This window comes from Cryptomeria japonica, chromosome 8 (genome assembly GCF_030272615.1).
Source record: "Cryptomeria japonica chromosome 8, Sugi_1.0, whole genome shotgun sequence".
In the NCBI taxonomy this organism is placed as follows: Eukaryota; Viridiplantae; Streptophyta; class Pinopsida; order Cupressales; family Cupressaceae; genus Cryptomeria; species Cryptomeria japonica.
This window is the reverse complement of record NC_081412.1, coordinates 721,223,199-721,244,595: the sequence shown is the minus strand read 5'-3', so window position 1 is coordinate 721,244,595 and position 21,397 is coordinate 721,223,199. Positions and strand designations below refer to the sequence as shown.

At 37.3% G+C, this 21,397-nt stretch overlaps 1 protein-coding gene across 3 annotated transcripts in view; it reads left to right on the top strand.

Moving 5' to 3' along the window:
* The window catches only part of LOC131074214 (folylpolyglutamate synthase), a 334,535-nt gene that overhangs the window by 106,723 nt on the left and 206,415 nt on the right, over nt 1–21,397 (top strand). For all 3 annotated transcript variants that reach the window (XM_058010777.2, XM_058010776.2, XM_058010775.2), the window contains exon 4: nt 19,565–19,674. In XM_058010777.2, coding sequence (XP_057866760.1) covers nt 19,565–19,674 — 110 coding nt within the window. The remainder of the gene's footprint in view (nt 1–19,564; nt 19,675–21,397) is intronic.

The window sequence follows — 21,397 nt, the reverse complement described above, 5'->3', positions numbered from 1 at the left end:
AGTGAGGCAATACAAAGGGCCATCAAGGTTGAAGATAATTTCTCAAAAGAAAGACCAAGAAACATGACCTCCAAAACGTATTCTAGGAGGGATCGTAGGGATGAACCTCATAGGGAGAAAGGAACACCATGCCATTTCTGCAAAGAGACATGGAGACCTGGACATAGATGTCAAAACAAGGAAGGTCTTGGGCAAAGGGAAAAGTTGAGGAGAAAGAACTTATGTTTTAAGTGCAAAGAACCATGGAGACCTGAGCATCAATGTAAGAGAGGGCAATTACATGAAGTGGAAGAGCCAAAAGACGAAGAAGAAGGGAACTCATACAAAAGACCTACCTAATGGAGTTCCAAAAGTAGTTTCTTGCAAAAATATAGAAAGGATCATCTGACATGGGCAAGGAGAATGGATTGCTCAATGTTTGGTCTTAGACAAATCTGGTCCAAACTCACTTTTGGTTCATATAGACATGCAGCCCATCTTGAAAAGGCATAAGGGAGTTTTCAAAGACATTCCACATGGGATTCCGCTAAGGAGATGTTTCAAACACTCCATAGAACTTGAAGATGGGGCCAAACCAGTAATTACCACTCCCTATAGAAATCCACGAAGGTTCAAAGAGGAGATTGAAAAGACCATCAATGAACTCCTTAAGATGGGACACATTCAACCGAGCTGCAGCCCCTTTGCATCATCCGTTGTCTTAGTCAAGAAAAAGGATGGAACCATGAGAATGTGCATAGACTACCGTGCCCTTAACAAAAGAACCATCAAGAACAGGTACCCTATACCAAGAATTGATGAATTGATCGATGAGCTTCATGGAGCAAAATATTTCTCCAAGATTGATTGACGAACGGGTTATCACCAAATAAGAATGAGGAAGGAAGATGTACGCAAGACAGCTTTCCGATTCCACTATGGGCAATTTGAATTTTTGGTCATGCCCTTTGGCCTTACAAATGCACCAGCTACTTTCCAATCATATATGAACCATGTTTTCCATCAACAATTAAGGAAATAAGTACTTGTATTCTTTGATGACATCCTCATTTACAACAAAACCTAGGAAGAACACCTTCAACATGTGGAGGAAGTCCTAAGCATCCTAGAGAAAGAATCTTTGTACGCCAAGGAGTCAAAATGCGAATTTGATATGAAAGAGATACTCTACCTGGGTCATAAGATCAATGAAGAAGGGGTGAGCGTGGATGAGGAGAAGATCAAAGCTATTGAGGAGTGGCCTACACCCAAAACCTTGGCCCAACTCAAGGGGTTTATTGGTTTATGCAGCTATTACCGACGTTTTGTCAAAGGATTTTCCAAAATAGCAGCATCCCTCACGGACCCAACCAAGAAAGGAGCCTTCTCATGGAATGTTACAGCGCAACAAGCATTTGACCAATTGAAGGAAACTATGAGTTCATGTCCGGTTCTAGCTATTCTGGATTTCACACTACCATTTGAATTGCAATGTGATGCATCGAGAGAGGGGATTGGAGTGGTCCTCATGCAAAGAAGACACCCAATAGCATTTGAAAGTAGGAAGTTGACTGAAATAGAAAAGCACTATTCAATTTATGACAAAGAGATGTTAGCTATTATGCATGCCTTAGCCAAATTCCGACAATATCTTGTATGTGAAAAATTTCATGTTAAAACTGATCACAATAGTCTACGCTACTTTATGAATCAAAAGGATTTAAATGACCGACAATAGAAGTGGATAAGTAGGATACAAGCCTATGACTTTGACATTGAATATGTCAAAGGCACCTAAAATGTAGTAGTAGATGCATTATCAAGACGGTCGTGTTTGAATACCATTACAAGCATCATGAAAGAATGGAAGAATGACATCCTCACAGAGTATGCCAAAGACTCCCTTGCCAACGAAATCCTAGAAGGGAGAATGCCAAATGATGAATACTTGGTAAATGAAGACATCATTCTATACCAGAACAGGGTATACCTACCTACTAATTCAAGGATGAAGAAGAAAATTTTGAGGGAGTACCATGATAATCCCCTAGCAAGACATTAAGGTTACTACAAAGCGTATAAGCAGATTCGTGAAAGATACTCATGGAAAGGACTTAAGAAAGATGTCCTCAAACATGTGCAAGAATGTATGACTTGCCAACAAAACAAGGTGGAACAAGGACACCCAGCCGACCTGCTACAACCACTACCCATTCCCAACCAGAGGTGGGAAAGTATCTCCATGGATTTTATAATCGGACTACCAAAGGTGTAGGGTAAGGATTGTATTTATGTCATAGTAGATAGACTTACAAAATATGCTCACTTCTTTGCCATCTCTACCAACTACAATGCAGTTCAAATAGCATAAGTGTTCTTTAAGGAATTTTTTAGATTTCATGGTTTGCCAAGGAATATAGTTAGTGACTGGGATAACCGATTTCTTAGCTAGTTTTGGCAAGAACTTTTCAGACTGGCAAGCACAAAAGTTACACCTAGTACCAGCTATCACCCACAAATAGATGGTCAAACTGAGATTGTCAATAAATGGATAGAAGGGTATCTAAGGAACTACGTCATAGGGCAGCATAAAGCATGGCCTAAATGGCTGCATCTTGGGGAATATTGCTATAATAACAGTCATCACATGTCCACAGGGATGAGTCCCTTTAAAGCATTGTACGAATATGAAGCCACATCATTTGGTGACCTTGTCCAAGATAGTAGAGTACCCAGAGCTAAAGACTTTGTGCAGCAGAATATTGATATCATGAGGACCCTGAAGGAGAACATCCAATAAGCTCAAAATCAGCAAAAGCTATATGCTGATAAGAACCATGTGGAGAGATCATTCGAAGAAGGGGACATGGTGTTTTTGAGGTTACAACCATACAAACAATCATCAATTAAGCCAAGTGGAGCAGAAAAACTCAAACCAAGATTCTATGGTCCTTACAAAGTCTTTTTGAAGGATAGGGAAAGTAGCTTATGAAGTAGAACTCCCCGAAAGTAAGCAAGATCCATAATATATTTCATGTATCCCAGTTGAAGAAGGTCCTAGGACAACAAGTTGTTCCATGTACACAGTTGCCGCCATTTATGATGAGAGGAAACTCATGCTAGAACCAGAGATTATCTTGGATACTAGAGAGAGAAGGCTACAAAATAGAACCATCACCGAGTTCCTAATTCAATGGAAGGGCCTACCGATGGAAGATGCCACATGGGAAAGGAAAGAAGATGTTGAGGCACTCCAGAAGGAGAGCCAGACTCATATGTAAAATTTATACCATTGTATTTCAATTGTAAATATTAGAAAGATGTACAAATCAAAATTTTTGCAATCAAATTATTAGAATAGGCACAAGGAAAGGGGTATGGCTCAAGGAAGCCATCACCCTAGAAGAGTAGGATGACACAAGAAGGTCAATCCTCTCTAAGTGTAACCGCTCAAGGAAGCCAATGAGGATAGCTAGGCTCACGGAAGTCAACACCTCTCTAGATATAAAGGCTCAAGGAAGCCAAAAAAAATGGGCGGCAAGGCTCAAGGAAGCCAACACCCTAGTAGAGTAGGATGACACAAAGGTCATTCCTCACTAAAGATTAAGTGCTCAAGGAAGCCAAAGGTGGGCAGCTTGACTCAAGGAAGTCAGCACCCTTAGTAAGAATAAGGGCTCAAGGAAGCCAAATGTGGGCAGCTTGACTCAAGGAAGTCAGCACCCTTAGTAAGAAGGATGACTCAAAGAAGGTCAATCCCTTCTATAAGGGCTCAAGGAAGTCCATGTGATCAAATGGCCGAAGGAGGTCAGTCTCAACAAATGGCTCAAGGAAGCCAAAGAGGTAAGGGCTCGAGGCAACCAACCCCTCACTCAGATATATTTAGTATTATTTAGATCTATATAATTATATGTATTAGTATTACTAATCATGATGCAGGAAAAAGACAATAAATTGCTTGAGGACAAGCAAAGTCAAGAGGGGGAGACTGTCATGTCCCCACTTTTAATCAATTTCGTAAAGTCTCTAAAAGAGACGAAATTGCAAATAACGCTTATATGCAGAGGAGTACAGATTTGAGCCAATGTTGGTGATTCCTCTGAGCACGCAAAATTCTTAGACCATCGTTCAAATATGAAGGTAGTCCCTAATTTCCCCATGTCCGATACCACAAAAATTCTGAAGGCTATGATCATCATTAGCGAACCCGATCAAGGAGTGGAACTTACCGACAACTGAAGAAATTCGACGTGGGCTATACATGACTCAAACACAAGGGAATAAGGCGTCTAACCTATGCACAATGAGTGGCTAAGGTGGATGGAATAAACTAGAAGTGATTAGGGAACCAATTCGATGAAGAAGAAGAGCCACAATTTGCTTAACACGGGATCATGAAAAGGCACATTAACTAACTCTTGACCGTAATGGTGTGATGGAAGGATGTAAACAAGGGATGTATCTTTTCAAAAGATATTAAGGAGGGATGTCGTGCCAAATAAAGGGGGATTACGGAAGAATTCAGATAGATTTCAAGATATAAGTTCGCATCAAAAGGAAACTAAGACTAAGACCAATTTTAATTAAGAGAAAATTACAGTTGGGAATAAGTTCAGTGCTAGCCACGCATAGAGTAAACCCAAAATTAAATCACTATCTCTACCTAGTCACTGCGAAGTGTGTAGTTGACAATCTGAGACTCACATCCGAACCATTTGGTTGATTTGAAGGATTTATATTTATTAAGCATTTATATTGTGTACAAGAACGGGCTTTCATATTCAGTAAAATTAAAATTGTAATATTTGTCAAAGGCCTGCTTTCTATCTGCACTTGATCTTACATCAAGAAGTTTAAACTGAAGGTTTCCTTAGGAAACATTACATAACAACCCTTGACCTTTCATATTCTTAACATGACGACTTTTCATTTTTGACAACTTGAGAATTTCTTTACATCTTTTACAACATTTTACATACTTTGCCAATTTGAAACCAAATGACCCTAACAACATCATAAATGGTCTTTTAAGACCTTGTTACATCACAAAATGACTTTCTTATGCCTAGACCCTACCTACTTGACCCCTTACATCAAAATTTGAACATGTTTTTAGGTGCTCCTGCACCGAGAAAGCTATAAAAGGAGAACGTGAGCTCATTTTTGAGGTTAGATCGGGGAATGTTATTTTCCTTTGTTGTTGGAGAGAAATTGAGTTCTTCCAAAGCTTCTTGAGGATGAAAACCCTTTTGGAGTTGCTTATTTCAGGGACGAAAATCCCCCTTGCTAGCTAGTGTGGTTTCATACAAAGATCATCATTGTGCTAAAGATTGAAGTTTCTGATTTTGGTTTGTAGAGATGGAGGTTTTTAATGTATTTTGAGTGGCAAGTTTTTAGTGATGATTTGCAAAATATATTTAGAACTTTATGTGTTGCTTTGTGGTGAAAAGTAGGATTTGGTTGGCCATACCATTGTTGAACCCTCATGCCTGGCCATACCATCTTATTGCAGTTATGAAGGGTGATTTAATACTATTTTATCTGCTGTTTTAAGTTTGGTAATTGTTGTTTTCTGCAAGCCTTACACCCTAAAGAGTGTTGGAAGACTTGTAAATGGTGGCCTTATAACTGAGGTGCAGGTCATATCTCTGCTAGTTGGGACATGTGCTTCCAAGCGTTAATTGCAAATTGTATGTAGAAGGCCATGTTGTTGGGTAATTATGTCATATCATAATTAGAATGTTAAGTGTTTTAAGGGTCGGTGGTTACTCGACGGTTGCCGGTAGTTGGCACTGGGCAACTTGTACCGACACCTATATATATGTACTTGGGTTTCTATTTCAGGGTGTGGATACTGCTTAAGGAAACCATGTTTTGAATGTACTGGCATTTTGGAATCAATGAATACATACGTATGAGTTCTTCTTACTTGCATCCTTGTGTACTGCTACAATTCCTATACCTTTGTACTGTTATGCACTGAATGCACACACACCCCTTGGGGGCGAAACAGGCCAAGGATGGCATGAAAGGCTAGAAAAAAAAGTACCTTCAAATTATGCCTTCTATTGACGTAACTATAAGATATTAAAAACATCTATACACTATTAGACGAAGATGCATAGATTTTCTGCAAAATTGCTAAGAAAGGAATAAGAATGCATAGGTGAGGTGTAATAACATTCCAGAAGGAATTTTATATCATGAATGATTTTTACTAATCACTAATTAGCATAAATGCTATAAAATTGAAACTATGTAACACTTGAAACGTTCTTATTTATAAACAAATTAAGTCCTCTTTTATCAAACTGTAAATGAGGGTTTGTAATGTCCCTACTAGTTAGAGATCACTTTCCTGCAAAACAGACTATTAGAATGCAACAAAATACATATTACTAATCTAATTTGCAATTAAACTTCAATTACTTAATTAAAACTAATCTCTGTTCTTAGGTAATAAAAAGGATACGAATGAAGTATTGGGATATGTCCTTAGGTGGTTGTAATGCCTGCCTTCTTGGAACCCATCATGGTTCCAAGCCTTACCAGGGAAATCGATGGATAATTCGATTCCTGTCTTGGATGTCGCATCTTACATCCAAGCCTACCAAGGAAGATCGTCATATATGATCAATTCCTTGCCTTGGATGATACATCTTATCATCCAAGTCTACCAGAGAGGACCAGCAAGATCTGTCTCTTCTTCGGTGAGCTTCCGACACCCAAGCCTTTAACATATATGTATATGAGTACTCAGTATATACTGCCTACCAGGGATTATCATAATCCCGAATTAGGCGAAGGGGATTTTCTCCCAATAGCCTCCATCACATAGCCAAATTATTGTTATTCCTATAGCATTTTATATTTCATTATCATTTTAATCTATAATTTATGCCTGCCTCTACATATTTCTTAATTACTATTATTACTCCTACAAACATACAGATATCCTGCATACATACATATATACTACATACCTACATATATATATTGGTACATATACATGAGACAATATTATGCTAAGACTATAACTCTGACAAAGAGGTTCGAGATATATCACATATGACAGATCATTATAAACATATATGTGTGTGTGTGGCACACACGTCCACACACATATATATTCTTGAGACGTACAACTATTCTCTTACCTTTTCCGCAGTCTGCTGGCGCAGCCTCCCATTTTCCTTTCTTCCCATGCTCTTCCTTCAGTCTGCAGGTTGTTTAACTTAATACCCGTGGAGGGGAAGTGTTGTGTCCCACCACGGGGTCCCTTCCGTGGGAAGAGGTGTGATGGTGGTCGCAGCCCAGGGCCGCGACTCCCGTCCCGCCACTTCCCACGGGGGGTAATAACAGCGGCGTTACTCTCTTTTAAAAAAAATGAACTTATACAATATGTTAATACTATTTAATAATTAACATTATTTAATTATTTAATAATTTACTTCTTCATCATTTTATATATTAAATATATTAACATTATTTAATAATTTATTTCCTCATTTAATATATTAACATTATTTTAATAATTTATTCCTTTATTTTATATATTTCTAATGAACTTCATTAATATATGCTATTATCATTATTGGTGTATTCTTTCACCTTTTGCATAAATTTTATTTAATTATTATTACTAACTTCATACATTTATTGCAGGTAATAATCTTAGTAGGGTTTACGAATGCAAAAATAAAGAGTAGATTTCTATGATACCGAGGTAAGATTTACATCATGTGATACAGTAGAGGGATATCACAGGGTTCTGCAGGAGTCTGCCATAACGGACTCAACAAGGACCATACCCAAAATGGAGAACAGCACCAGCGCTGAAAATATATAATATATGTTTTCAAACATCTATAAAACTACTGCTTCTATGTACCATACTAAGACAACAAACAAACAAGTAGCAGCTGTCAGTCTAAGCCTTCAAATAATATTCAGTATACTAACCTAGGACAAAATCTTCCACCTTCTAAGAAGCAAAGAACTACACAACTGACCTCAAAACAATGGAATTGGGCTGCAAGCAAAGAAGGTGTAACAACGGACCTTACTTTTTATTTATTTTTGCAATATAAAGATGAATATGCAATGTCTTCGACACTTTATGATCACTTAGATCTCGGAGTGCGCAAGATCAGAGCATATGATGCTTCCAACCATATAGCTATTCTAAATGAATGCAAGTACAAATGGCAGCAAGCTGACCAGAATGTGGACTGCATAAAATGACATATAGGTGGCAAAGCCAGCCTTATCAATACCTCTTCAGCGGATTGCGTGCATGTAATGCAAAACACTAGTAAAATGTCTAAGATTTACTCAGACCAAATTACTTGATAATACCAACTTGTTCAGTGGCAAAATGGGTTAAATGAAATGCTATTGGGATTGGCAGTAAACTTTCTAATCTTACAATATGAAATGCAAACAAAGAAAGCCTCTGGAGGTACTACCATCCAGGGTTTACAAGATTAACTTGAAATACATTAGAAATTAACAATTAATGAAGTAAAGTTCTTCTATTAAGCTGAAAAAAAGTTTTGATTATAAAATCGGACTGCTGAAATTTCTAGAATAAGGCCAATTAACATTGATAAACAATAAAATCATGTACCCAGCTGAAGAATATCTTATAAGGACAATGTAAGGGGCTGATGTAGGTCTGATAACACTCTGATGCTACTGTCACATTGTCAAATAAGGTCTGATGCAAACTAAAATACACTGCAAACAACACTATATGCTGACACGACAGTTTCAAATTGAAGGAAACACACCCCAAATTGAAACACAACTGATATAGGTTGCATAAATTTGTCTGAAATTTTAATACAATGCTCTGAACTCCTTTTGTGACTAATAAACACTGAATAACAGGTTTGAGCAGCATTGATAACACTTTGAAATATTGCAAAGAGTGTTCCCAGCACACTACTCAACATGCATAAGCTGAAAACTAATCCAATATAACCCAAAATTGCACCCAAAGCACCATGAGCACAATGGACATCAAACAAAATGAGAAATCAGTCACTTTGCATGTCTAAATCTGAACTTATTGCTGCTGGTGCAAAAAGTACAGTAGCCAAAATCCACATAAATCTCTACAAACATCAAACCCCAACTCCCCAACAAGTATGAGCATCTATATTGCTAATTTGTTTTCATAAACTAACCCCAAACACATGAAAACAAATGGATATTAGACTGGGATAGTACTTAGATTATTTGCAGGTCTGAAATATAGTATTAATGTTTTTGGTGCAACATGTACAGTTGTCATAAAACTCTTAGAAATCGCCAAAGTTCACCTTATTTTTGTTTGGCTTCCAGAAGAAACCTCCTTCAATCACTTCACAAGCCCACAAACTTCTTGAATCTTCATCATAAATCCTTGCATGCCAAACAACATAAAAAATCTCCATTGAAATAAACTGGAAAAGTAACTTAACCTTGTAGCACAAATTAGAATGTCTTCACTTTTAACACCAAAGCAATCTCTCTCTGAAATTGCTCCAATGGACGTTGAGGGTTTTTTGCCCCAAAACCCAATATTTTCAACAGACATGTGACTTCTGAATGAAATCACTATTTGCTACTAGGAGGTTTCTCGTCCTCGAAATTAGAATTCCAAGAGGGTTTTTGTCCCGAAGAAATACGAGAATAACTCGTGTTCTCATTTTGAGAAAATAGAATATGCAATATTCAGTCTAATCCTTCTCTCACAACTCCTTATAGGCACTTCTATGGCTACCAAATGATTTCTCTTTGAAAAATTCACTTTTCCCTTCAATAATAAAATAAAGTGAATTTTCGAAAACTTTTCATTAAATATTACTTTTTAATCTTCCATTTCTATGTCACTTTTAAATAATAACCTTTTAAGTCACTTGTACGCTATGCCTACTGCTAACAGTTTTTGGCTCTCTTTTAAAAAGTAAAAATGCTTTATGACGTAAGCCACTCTTTTTTAAAATAAATAAATAAATAAAGATAAGTTGCTTTTACAATATAAAGTCACATCACGACAAATTAAATTATTTATTTAATTATTTTTATCCACACATCCCAAGGTCTTAGGAAAGTGGATGCTCCCCAAGGATGTTGGAAATCTCCAAAAACACGGATGCTCCTGAAAAGTTGGGGCTGCACTGGGGAAAAAACATTGTATTCATATTGACCTCTAAAACACTTGTCATTGTCAAAAAACTATTTTTATAAAAGAGACGCTCTCCAAGAATCTTGGAACTTTCCAAGAATGTTGGAATGGACTGAAAAAGGGACATTATAGAATGAACCATATCAGATATAGAAATTAAATCTCTAGATACAAAATGAAGCTTATAGTAATAGAAAATTAAGAGTATATAGTAGAAGAGAAACCCATGAAGCACCTCACCCAACAGGGAATATTTGCAGCAGCATTAGTTGAGCTTGCATCATCAGAATGAACAGCAGCAAGGAATTTGTTCACCCATAAGCTTCCTCACATGTTTTCTTCCTTAGTCTCACAATTTTCTTCTTAGCATTTATATCATGGTTTTTGAATATAGTGTTTTTAATTTGGACAAGGGGCAACTGAATGTTGGCAAGAAGATTGGAAGTTAATCTAAATATTACAGTATCTCTAATTTTTTGATGATATGTAAATATCTACAATGAACAGAACTTGATTATACTTTGACGGGGGTAGGGTGGTGAATCAGTATAATATAATCTTTTATGTTTTCAAACTTAATACCATGAGCATATCAATAGCACAATATCATTCACATAAGATGCAATAATTATGCAACAAAAGAGGAACATAAGAACGCACGATTTGTGTGGAAGCCCTTATGGAAGAAAACCATGACAAATTATTGTTTATATGTAAATCTCTTACAATCTTTGTAGGCATCAACCTACAGGAGACGCCAATGCCCTCTTATATGATTTGTAGGCACCAACTCACTGGAGACACCAATCCCCACAACTGAGCACCAACTCAGCAAGAGACCAATCTCTTCTTGTGGTGGGCACCAACCTCCTGTTCTAAACCTCTTCACAAGTCTGCTAAGATCTCTTCTCAAATCTGATCAAGATCTCTTTACAAATCTGATCAAAACTCTTCGCAATATTCCCTTGAAATCTCTCATGAATCTGCTCATATGTCTGCTCAAATGTGCCATGTAACTCTGCTCAAATCTAATATATAAGTCTGCTCAAAGTCTACAATAAAATTGATGTGATGAATGCTCTTTGTGACTGCTCCAAAATGATGTATTGAGTTTACCAAGGTCCGCTCCAAATTCTCGACCCAAACCTGCTTCAAATCAGGCATAATGTTTGCTATAAATATGCAATAAATTCTCCACAACTATTTGCACATGTTCTTCATATACATCTACACTTATTCTTCATACAAGACTGCATTTATTCTTCATAAGTATTTGCACATATTCTTCACATACATCTACATTTATTCTTCATACAAGGGCTGCATATATTCTTCAATATAGATCTGAAATACTCTTCATGATTTTCTGCTCTTAGGTCTGTTCTTAGTTGAACTGATATATCATTGTAATTCTTCTTGTTATATTCCTTCCACATCATCTCCTTTTATATCATACTTGTTGACGTGTTTTTTATGACTACGTCGAACACAGAATAAAGTTGCCTAACGATCACTTCACTCTCTCTTGGTCAAAGTGCGATTGCATGCTAAGATTGCAAGAAGTTCAAACAATCGACTCCAAGGTTCCTTCAATGCGTGGACGTGATTCAGTTGGCTGATGTGATTGCTGGTAATCCAAGGGGCCTTACGTTTGCATCATTCTTTCACTTCTTTGTTGTGGTTGGAACTCCATAATCAAATATGGCAATTCTACGATGCTGTTGCTTCGAATGGACTAAAATGAACTAAAAGTAAAAGGGAAAGGGTTTAGAAGGATCTAAATCTACTCTTAAGGGCAGTGATAACAATGAATAGTGCTCTGGTGGACAAATTCCAAATAAACCAAGCTCTGCTTCGCCAAGATCAACTACAACTCCGCAAGAACTGGTGCAATCTTTTGGGGATGCTAGAGGATTTTCAAATCGAGAAAGTACATTTGAATACCCAAAAATGGCGCAATCCAAACAACCATCCACAATTGAACTTAGCACAAATTTAGGGGGTTCAGGCTAACTTTACACTGCAGCTTACAATCAACAAGATGCAAAAAGTATGAACCATGGAAATTCATTAAACACCATTACATTCTCCATTGAAATCGAAGCACTATACTACTTCTACTCTAAGCGAGGAAGGTGAAACCATGCAAGTTTTGAAAAGAAATAACTTAAGTGGACAACATCAGAGAACAATGTTTCACGGTTATTATCTCAAAACTTATCGCAACAATTTCATACAAGGCTCCCTCCTCCTTTACAAATGAGGGGGTCACCCCTTTATATAGGCCTCAAGCCATGATTACATGCAAAACCCTAATTAGGGTTTTCCCTAAAAGATTCTCCACTCAAGATGCAACAAGGTGGGAATCTCCAATTAATAACCCATCATGCCCATATACAATTAATTCAAAAGTACCCAAAATAGCATCCATTGCGCATTAAATGCACCACCTCTTTCAAATTCGCCCAACATGTGTTGAATATTCATCCATGCAAAAATCACCCCATGATGCCATAAATGCACCATCATCTCCTGAATGTGACGGCTGCATGCAAAAGGAATCTGCCATAAATTCAATATGCACTGAAAGGGTCACCATTTGGTCAAATATTCTGGTAATGAATGCGTGACTCTACTACCACGTGTTCAATAGATCCTCGCCATGCAAGTGGCCCCCGCTGTCGTATATCGGCTCTTGCACATCTAGAATTGTTGGAGAGAGAAAATTTGATTCGTGAAGAATTTTCTTGAAGTCTCTTCAACTTTCCTTGCTTGGAGAAGGATTTCCATCAATTTTCACCACCTCCTATTTTTTAGGAATTTTGCACAAATTAGGGTTTCAAGTCCAGGAGGAAGAGAATTCTCCATGAGTCCAAATTTGCAAAAAAATTCGGTTTCTGATAAGATTTGGTGCCTAAAATGGAAATTTCAAAAAATTTCTTGAGGGGATTCCTGCTTATCATTCTTCCTTGACCCTTGGATTTTCATGCCTTAGAAGATTTTCTGAATTTTCAATCCTAGGCGTGAATTTTCACTGGAGAGGGAATTTCATCAATTTTGTGAATTCTCTACAACTTCTTGATTTTGGCACCCAGCTGGAGAGTAGGGAGGAAATTTGACTTGGTGGAGGATTCAGTGAATTTTTTGATCTTTCCATGACATATCAACTTTAGCGCCCAATCCAATTCCATGGCGCTATTTCTTCCTGTGGAAGGAATTTCACTCCTTGTCCATCCTTCCTTGGTCCCTTTAATTTAGCACCCAATTACTTGGGCGTGATTTTGCCTTGGTCATGGATTCTTGGAATTTCCATGCTATCCTTGGACGCTTGGATTTAGCGCCCAACTGCATACCTGGGCAGAATTTTCACTCTGGCATGGATTCTTGGAATTTCCTTGCTATCCCTGGACACTTGGATTTAGTGCCCAACTGCATACCTTGGCGGAATTCTTCATGCATGGAGGATTTTGATGCTTTTCACAAGTTCCAGGCTCTTCGTCAGGATATATATATGAAATATAACATTTAATTATAAGTGGCATGTTTAATATGTCTTTTTCCTTTCTTATACTTTAAGTTATATTTCATATATATTGTCAGGATGTTTGAGAGTGGTTTCAGGTCCATAGGAATCATAATGCAAATTCTGGATTTTGGAAGATCTTCCAAATTTTTAGATTTAGTCAAATTGCAGGCCATTTTCGGATTAGGATGACATTGGTGGATTGATGTGAATTTCTGGACTTGGATGATTTTGCATGCTTTCCTCTTTTGGAATAGGAGTTCCAAACTTAACCATTTATTTGATCCAACTTGTTTGCCTTCTGACTCTTCCGGATTTAGAAATGATCTTCAGGATCGTTCAGTATTCTGCGTCTTTAGGGATGTTCAGTTTTTAGTGTTTTCCTGTGAAGAACCTGCCAAAAATAGATTTTCCCAAATAGTAAGTGTTTCAAAATGTCAAGGTTTGGGCAAAATAGGTCAGAAAAACACTTACTAAAAATAGAAACTTACTTAAAATAGAAATTACTAAAAATAGTAAGTTTTATTTTTGGCAAAATGACGACATTCCGGGACTCAATAAAATTCCTAAAAAATAGGAACTTTCTAAAAATAGAAAGTTGCTCTATTCTGGCTCAAATTTTACTGGGAGGTTCCTTGAGGGGTCCTGATTCGAGTCGTATGTTCAGTTTTTCCAAAACCCTAACAGAAACCCCTAAAATCTAGGACAAAAGGTAGAAACCCTAAAAAAGGACAAAACAGGCCCTAGACTTCACCAAACTCGCTCAAACGAAAAGAAGATTAAACCCAAATGACCCTCGAACACCTGCAAAGCAGAGAGACTGATGAGACTGCTGCAAAAAGATCCCAAAAACGCAAGCCAAAAGACCGGGAGGGCCTAAAAAGTAGGGGGTCCCCATTTGCATTGGGGCGATGTGTGAAAACGTCACAAAAATACCCAAAACGTGCAACCTATTGAACAAGGTTGGCCTCTAAATAAAACAAAATACATTTTAATTAATCTTCAATTTGCCTATTAGAGGGAGGTCGGCCAACAAATAAATAAACATAATTAATCTTTGACTTGAGCACCATTCATGAGGTTGGCCTCCTTAATAATGAAATTGTTTATATGCCTTTTTAACTCATATCAAACTATGGTCTTCTGTCATGCCCCCGTCAAGGAATGTACCAGATCACAGCATTAATAAAAGCATGATTACAGCCTTACCGATTAATTCAAATCTGCAGTCTTAAACTATATTCTAGATAGCTGACTAAAAGATGACAGTAGTTTAATTAAGAGTCATTTAATATTAATTTAAGGGAAATCACGATTAAAAATAAATAAAGAAAATACTTTAATAAAAGATAATTAAATTGTAATTAAGGGTCAAGGGTTGTGACTTTTCAGAAGGGAAAAATAATGAAAAGGCACGACTCCTCCCTCATATGGGAAGATATAAAAGGGACAAGGATTCATTTGAAATGGGCATCCAAGAAAGGATGAAGGAAAAAAGGCAGAGAAAAAGAAATAGAGAATAATATTACCATTGACTGAGAATCAGATCTGGAAACTGTATTCGATTGCAAACAAGTTATTACCTTTATTGTCTTGGACAGCAGACCGGTATGCTGTGTCTGACTTGTGCATTAATACTCTCTTATAATCATGTTTCAATAAGTTTATTTGAGAACAAGCATATACATAGCTATAATGAAATAAGTCTCGTCTGATTTACATTTCATAGTTAATATATGACAGTAATAGGAAAACCAGTTATATATATCAGTTATGTCTAATTTAATTTATGTAGGAATATATATATGTTCATAGTACAATGAGATATCAATATATTCACAGTCTAAGTACTTTATCAATTCTAATTCTTCCCCCTATAAGGAGAGGCGTGGTATTGTTAGGGAGAGGTGAGTAAATCCATCCCAAATCAGGTGAGCCCCAAGGGTGAATGTACTGATGTTCCTGAAATCTCGGCTCCATTATGGAGGTGGTGTTATTGCGCCCTGTTGTGTGATGCACATCACACCCCGTCTCAAACAGGGGACCCTCGCTTTTGCCCTTCATTCATGTGAGAGAGAGGACCATCGGGGCCCTGGTTATATGTGCATTCGTATCTTCTCTTGCCTTCAGAGTAATCTGGAAGTGTCATTGAGGCTTTTTGTTGGAAGTAATAAGTCGTATACCATTTTCTTTTTGACCTTGCTTTCAAAGCCCCTGCATATGTCGAAGATAATACCGAAATAGGGAGTGCGATGGGAGGCTGAAATCAACAAAGACGTTGAATTAAACCACGACATTGACAAACGCATGGGATTTGTCATATGATATCGCTTCTGCATAAGCCTGAGGATATCCATGTCAAAATGCCGAAGTCGTTAAAGGCCAAGTGAAATATTTTGTTATCGACCCTTCCTAAAGCCGATATAAATACCGAAAAGAGCCCCAGACGAAGTCGCTACGATATGCATTGTTACTTCTACCGATGGTAATACCAAAAGTCAAACCAATGCAAGTTGTATTTGTTTCAAACCTGTCTAAGTGCCGATAAGAATATCAAAATTCTAGCTTCCAAAGGAAGTTCGATAAGCCCCATGCCTGTAGCTGATTTCACGAGTGAAAAAGGGGAGAGATCTATTTGTTTTTGAACTTCCAATTATTCCCGATAGAACACCGAAAACTCCAAGTGCTAAAGGGGAGAGTCAACTAAAATCAAATGCGTATGTTTTAAAAAGATAGAACATTTTTGCCTTCAATCTCCGATGAATATATCAAAATAATTAGGTGCTAATGTAATAGTAAAGCTGGGGTCATAAAAATAAAGTCCATATGATTTAGAGCCAAAATGTCTTCACTTCACTTTAGAAAGGCCCGATAAGAACACCAAAAAGGTGTTAATGCTGTCAAGGGGAGCAAAGTGCAAGAGAATTTTGGATGTCTTCGTTTCAAGGAAAGAATCACTTTTTGTTATTTCACCATTCAAAGCCCGAACTAAGTCCCAAATAGTTCGAGATCCAGTTGAGTCAATTAAAGTCAAGTCTATGTGCTAAAAAATTAAAAAAAAAACCGCTTTCTCCATGATGCCCTACAAACACCGAGAAATACACCAAAGGGCCAAACCAAAGTCGAAGTAAGTAAAATAAGCAAGGGCATACTGAGGGCGAAGCTCTTGAAAGGCCAATTTTGGGGCCTCATCACTTAAAGGAGTGCTAATTCACAAGGTAATATCAAGCTAAATAGGGGATCTATAAAGCCAAAATGAATAAGATACAAACCACCAAGCTTGGCATTTGTAATTTGGATGAAGTGATCTTCATACTTAATAAACATAAAATTATGGGTATCGGACTAGGTTTTGTAAGAAAAGCATGAGGATTCTAATTATGACATTACGTGTTTGTTTCAGTCAAGTAGGATCTTTGAGTGTCAGTGTTTATGTTATTCTAAAGATTATTGATGTTAGTTATAATAATTTTTCATTTTCACAGGATGGATGACACCCAGAAGAGGCCTAGTGGATGAAAGGGTTGGGAAGGCAAAACTATCAGTGGGGCGATAGGAGGAAATCCAGCACACAGACGAGGTTGTGATCGTGATGACGCCGGTGTTGGTGTTGGAAATAAGCCACACCCGGACCGACGATGGACTAGTCCAAGAGGGGCCAGTAGCTCAGTGGTAGAGCACTCCAGCAGCGTATGGAAGGTCCTAGGTTCGAGTCCTAGCTGGTCCATGTCTCAACATGGTATCAGAGCTAGGTCCAGGCTAGGAGCCCCAAGCACACGAGAGGTGTGGCTTAAGGGGGGGTGTTGGTGTTGGAAATAAGCCACACCCGGACCGACGATGGACTGGTCCAAGAGGGGCCAGTAGCTCAGTGGTAGAGCACTCCAGCAGTGTATGGAAGGTCCTAGGTTCAAGTCCTAGCTGGTCCATGTCTCAACAGCCGGAAGGTGAAGGCAAGCACGTAGGACCGAAACGATGATCATGGGATAGTGAGGAACATATTGCAGAACCAAGGATAGAGCACGGAGATAAGCACCACCACCAGACAACAAGTTGAAGTCCAACAACAAGATTGAAGGTTGGTGAATAGAGCTCAAAATGCGACAAGAAAGGAAGAATTAGAAATGCATAGCTGGAAACAACAGAAAAATCTGTTTGAATTTGTCTTATTGTAAAATGATTACCTGTGGGTCCCCATTAATGCATTTTAAACCAAAGGGACACAAGTTAGTTATTCCCAGCTACTTGATTTGCAAAATTGATGTAAAACAGTTTTAGGTAGCCGAGGAAGTGGTTGAGAAGACAACTGAAAAGTTATGAGAATTACTAAGCATGGGCTAAAACTGCTAGGCTTCTAGAAGGCAAATCTGAGCCAATGGATGGTTTCGATCATGGCCCTTGATTCAAAATGTAAAATCTGTAAAAGGCAGATGCCTCTCTCTTTGTAAAGGGTTAGAATTTTTATAGAGTTAGATTTTTTAGCAGTTAGAATCAGAAGTAGCTGTAGGTAGAATAGGACTGCTGAGCAGAAATTGTTGTAATGACAGCTATTACAAATAAATGGAACATTGAAGCATGGTGTTTTGTTGTTTGTCTTAGTGTGTTTGCATGGTTTCTCTTCATCTAGTTAGTTAATGTTCAGTGATCTTAATGGTGAAGTGTAAGGGTCTGATTTGATTTCAGGTTCATACCATTGAGGGCTTGCTAATTGTAGGTCTTTGTATATGGTTAGTCTGAACCCAAAACTATGTCTAGTTCAACTGTGGGTGTTTGTCTCAGGCTGCTCCAGAATTGGGTGCCTTAATGGATATCCATGGTCTGAAAATCCTTTATTCCCTTGTAGCTTGCACTATTCCTGTGGAGTTGTGAGTATATCTCTGGCTAAGCACGGATTAGTTTATGTGAAATCTGTCTACCGACAGCATCAATCATTACTATCATTGTCCTTAGGTCCTCTAAACCCTATCCTTTTGCTTTTATTTTCCCAGCTTGAGATTCAAAGCATCATCAGATGCAGACCAGCTTGTTGCATTAATAAGTCCCCTCATGTTTACTAGCAAACACATTACCATTGAGTTGTCCCATAGTCAAGACATGACAATTTAAACCTTGAGGTTGTCTTCTTGTGATCGTCTTTAGTAGCACTAGAAACCTCCTTATGCAAGAGAGAATAGGATTATCTCTATATTCTATTCTGTGTTGATTGAAAGAGTAGTAGTAGAATTTCACGCATCAATACGCCCTAGACAAATAAATCCCCATCCAGGGCTGGGAATTAAAAGGAAGACAGACTTGGGCTTGTATATGGATGATATTAGTTGACTATGAACAAACATAGTTAGTTTGTGTAATTAGTGTAAAAGCAAAAGTAATGAGTCACTAGTGATGTATGTTATTCCTTGGGAACTGGCAGCCTCCTAGTAGGGGACATTACATCTGCCAGCAAGAAACTGAGATGATGATGATATATATATATATAATTTCCTTCGACAGCACCAAACTGATTTCTTCTTTGACATCAAAGACATTATTGTGACATTCCTTCTTGGACCAGCAGTAAGTTCAATTAATGTGATGCTGATCTCCCCTTTGACATCAATGACAATAATATTTAACGCATACAGTGCCTTTGGATTTGTGAGTCTCTTGTATGCAACGTTTCAATTTTTCTTTGGTGATTTTGAATGAAAGTAGTAGTTCCCCGAACAATAGTCATGTTCAATAACGAGAAGCTCTTATGTACTTACTTCATGCTTACAAAAGATATTGTATTTCTTGCATGCTTAATTATACTATACAAAATATTTGTTGCTTATTAAATTCTGTATGCAAACATGATAGCAATTTTAACTTGGATCTTACAATAATAGCTGATGAATTCTATTTGGTTCCAGGGTTCTACATGTGCATTTACGGAAAGCATCTTACGGGCATGTGGCTATCGTACAGGGCTTTTCACATCTCCTCATCTTATTGATATTTGTGAAAGGTTTCGCCTGAATGGGTTAGTTCTGAAATAACAATAGAAATATTCTATAATGGCTCTCATTTTTATATTATTTTGTGGAAAGAGGTTTCAGTTGTAGATATTTTTGTTGATCTTTTTTATCCTCTATGTATGTTTGGATTATTCTATCTTGCCACTTGACCCCTGATTCTAATAAATAATCTTTCCACTTTGTAAATACCCCCTATAATCAATCTTGCAGTTTCAAGGGCCTTGTTAGTTGTGAACATAGAAGCAGATCTCTGCAAAAAATCATTTATGAATACATTGTGGACCAATATTTGACCATGTCTTTCTTAAGGTTTTCCAACATATTGCCTGAGATATTTGTGACATTACCAGGTTTATCTGAGATTCTGACATTATCCAATTTGATCTGATTTTTTCTGCTATAATCCAAGTTCTTTTTATTTTCAACTTTTAAGCCATAAAACTATTACTTTTTGCTCATTTGGATTGGAAACTGGTCTGATTGGTTATGTGCTTTTGCCAATGGGAGGTGAATGACAATCTTTCTTATTGAACATGACTTATTGGTTATGTGCTTTTGACATTTATAAACATTCTTATTGGTTATGTGCTTTTGACATTTATAAACAAATTATTCTTCAGATTTTGATGTATAAACTCCAATTTGTCAACACTAATGACCTGCACACATGCTGTTAAAAACTGAGAACCAATGCCCTTAATATGAACTCCTGATCAATATTCTGAGATAATTCATTAATCTGAGAATGGGCTGTTAATAAACTGATCATTGTTATTCTGAAAAGGAATTTATTACAGATGATATGCCACACTTATTAAAGCACAATTTGTTTATACCTGAAGCATAATAGCAAGCACCCGATTCATCAATGTCTAATATCTTATGAATAAAAGTCTGATTTGCCACAGTCTGATACTATTCTTTCACAGACAGAAATCTGCCTTTCAAAGTTTTCTTTGATCAATTAAAGTTTTTTTCAGAACTTTCTCCTATGCAAGCCTTCACATAATGTATCAGAAGTTCTCTTCTATTCAGATCCTCATGAAATGTATCAGATGAATACTCTTCAATGTCTTGATATCAGTGAGGAAAACACACAACACACCATCAATCCTACCATTGAACTCAAGTCTCATATATATAACACCTTTCCCAATCGGTGATATGGTTGAGAGAAGTTACTGGTTACAACTGTTTTCTAAGATGGTTATAGATTAGTTATACCTTTCACATACAAGAATGACATACAAGCTCTCAATGATCTTGGTCTATAAAGAATCTCATAGTCTTAATAAAGCTATTAATTATCCTTAAAAGGATCATCGTCGAATAATAGGAACAACATCCTCATACCATAGCAAAAACTCTTCATGAAACCATTCATCAAAACGGTGCATTGTCTTGCAAGTTTAGACTGAAGAAGGTGTTCATGTTAGTAAAGAAATTCGGGGCCATAATGTATATGATCAAAGAATACAGACTTAGACTTTGCCGCCGGCTGTGCTTTCGCAACAATTCAGGGCCGATTTAGTTTCTTGATTATCTCTACAAGGATCTTGTCGGTAATGACATGAACACATCTATACCCTTGAGAATGTATTCATCCCCATTTTTGATACAGTAATCATTAAAATAAAGCAAAGCAGATCGAAGGTAAGTGTAAGTTTGATTGATACAGTTCATTAAGATTCTTCTTAATTGTTTGTGCCAATAACAACATCGTTCTGA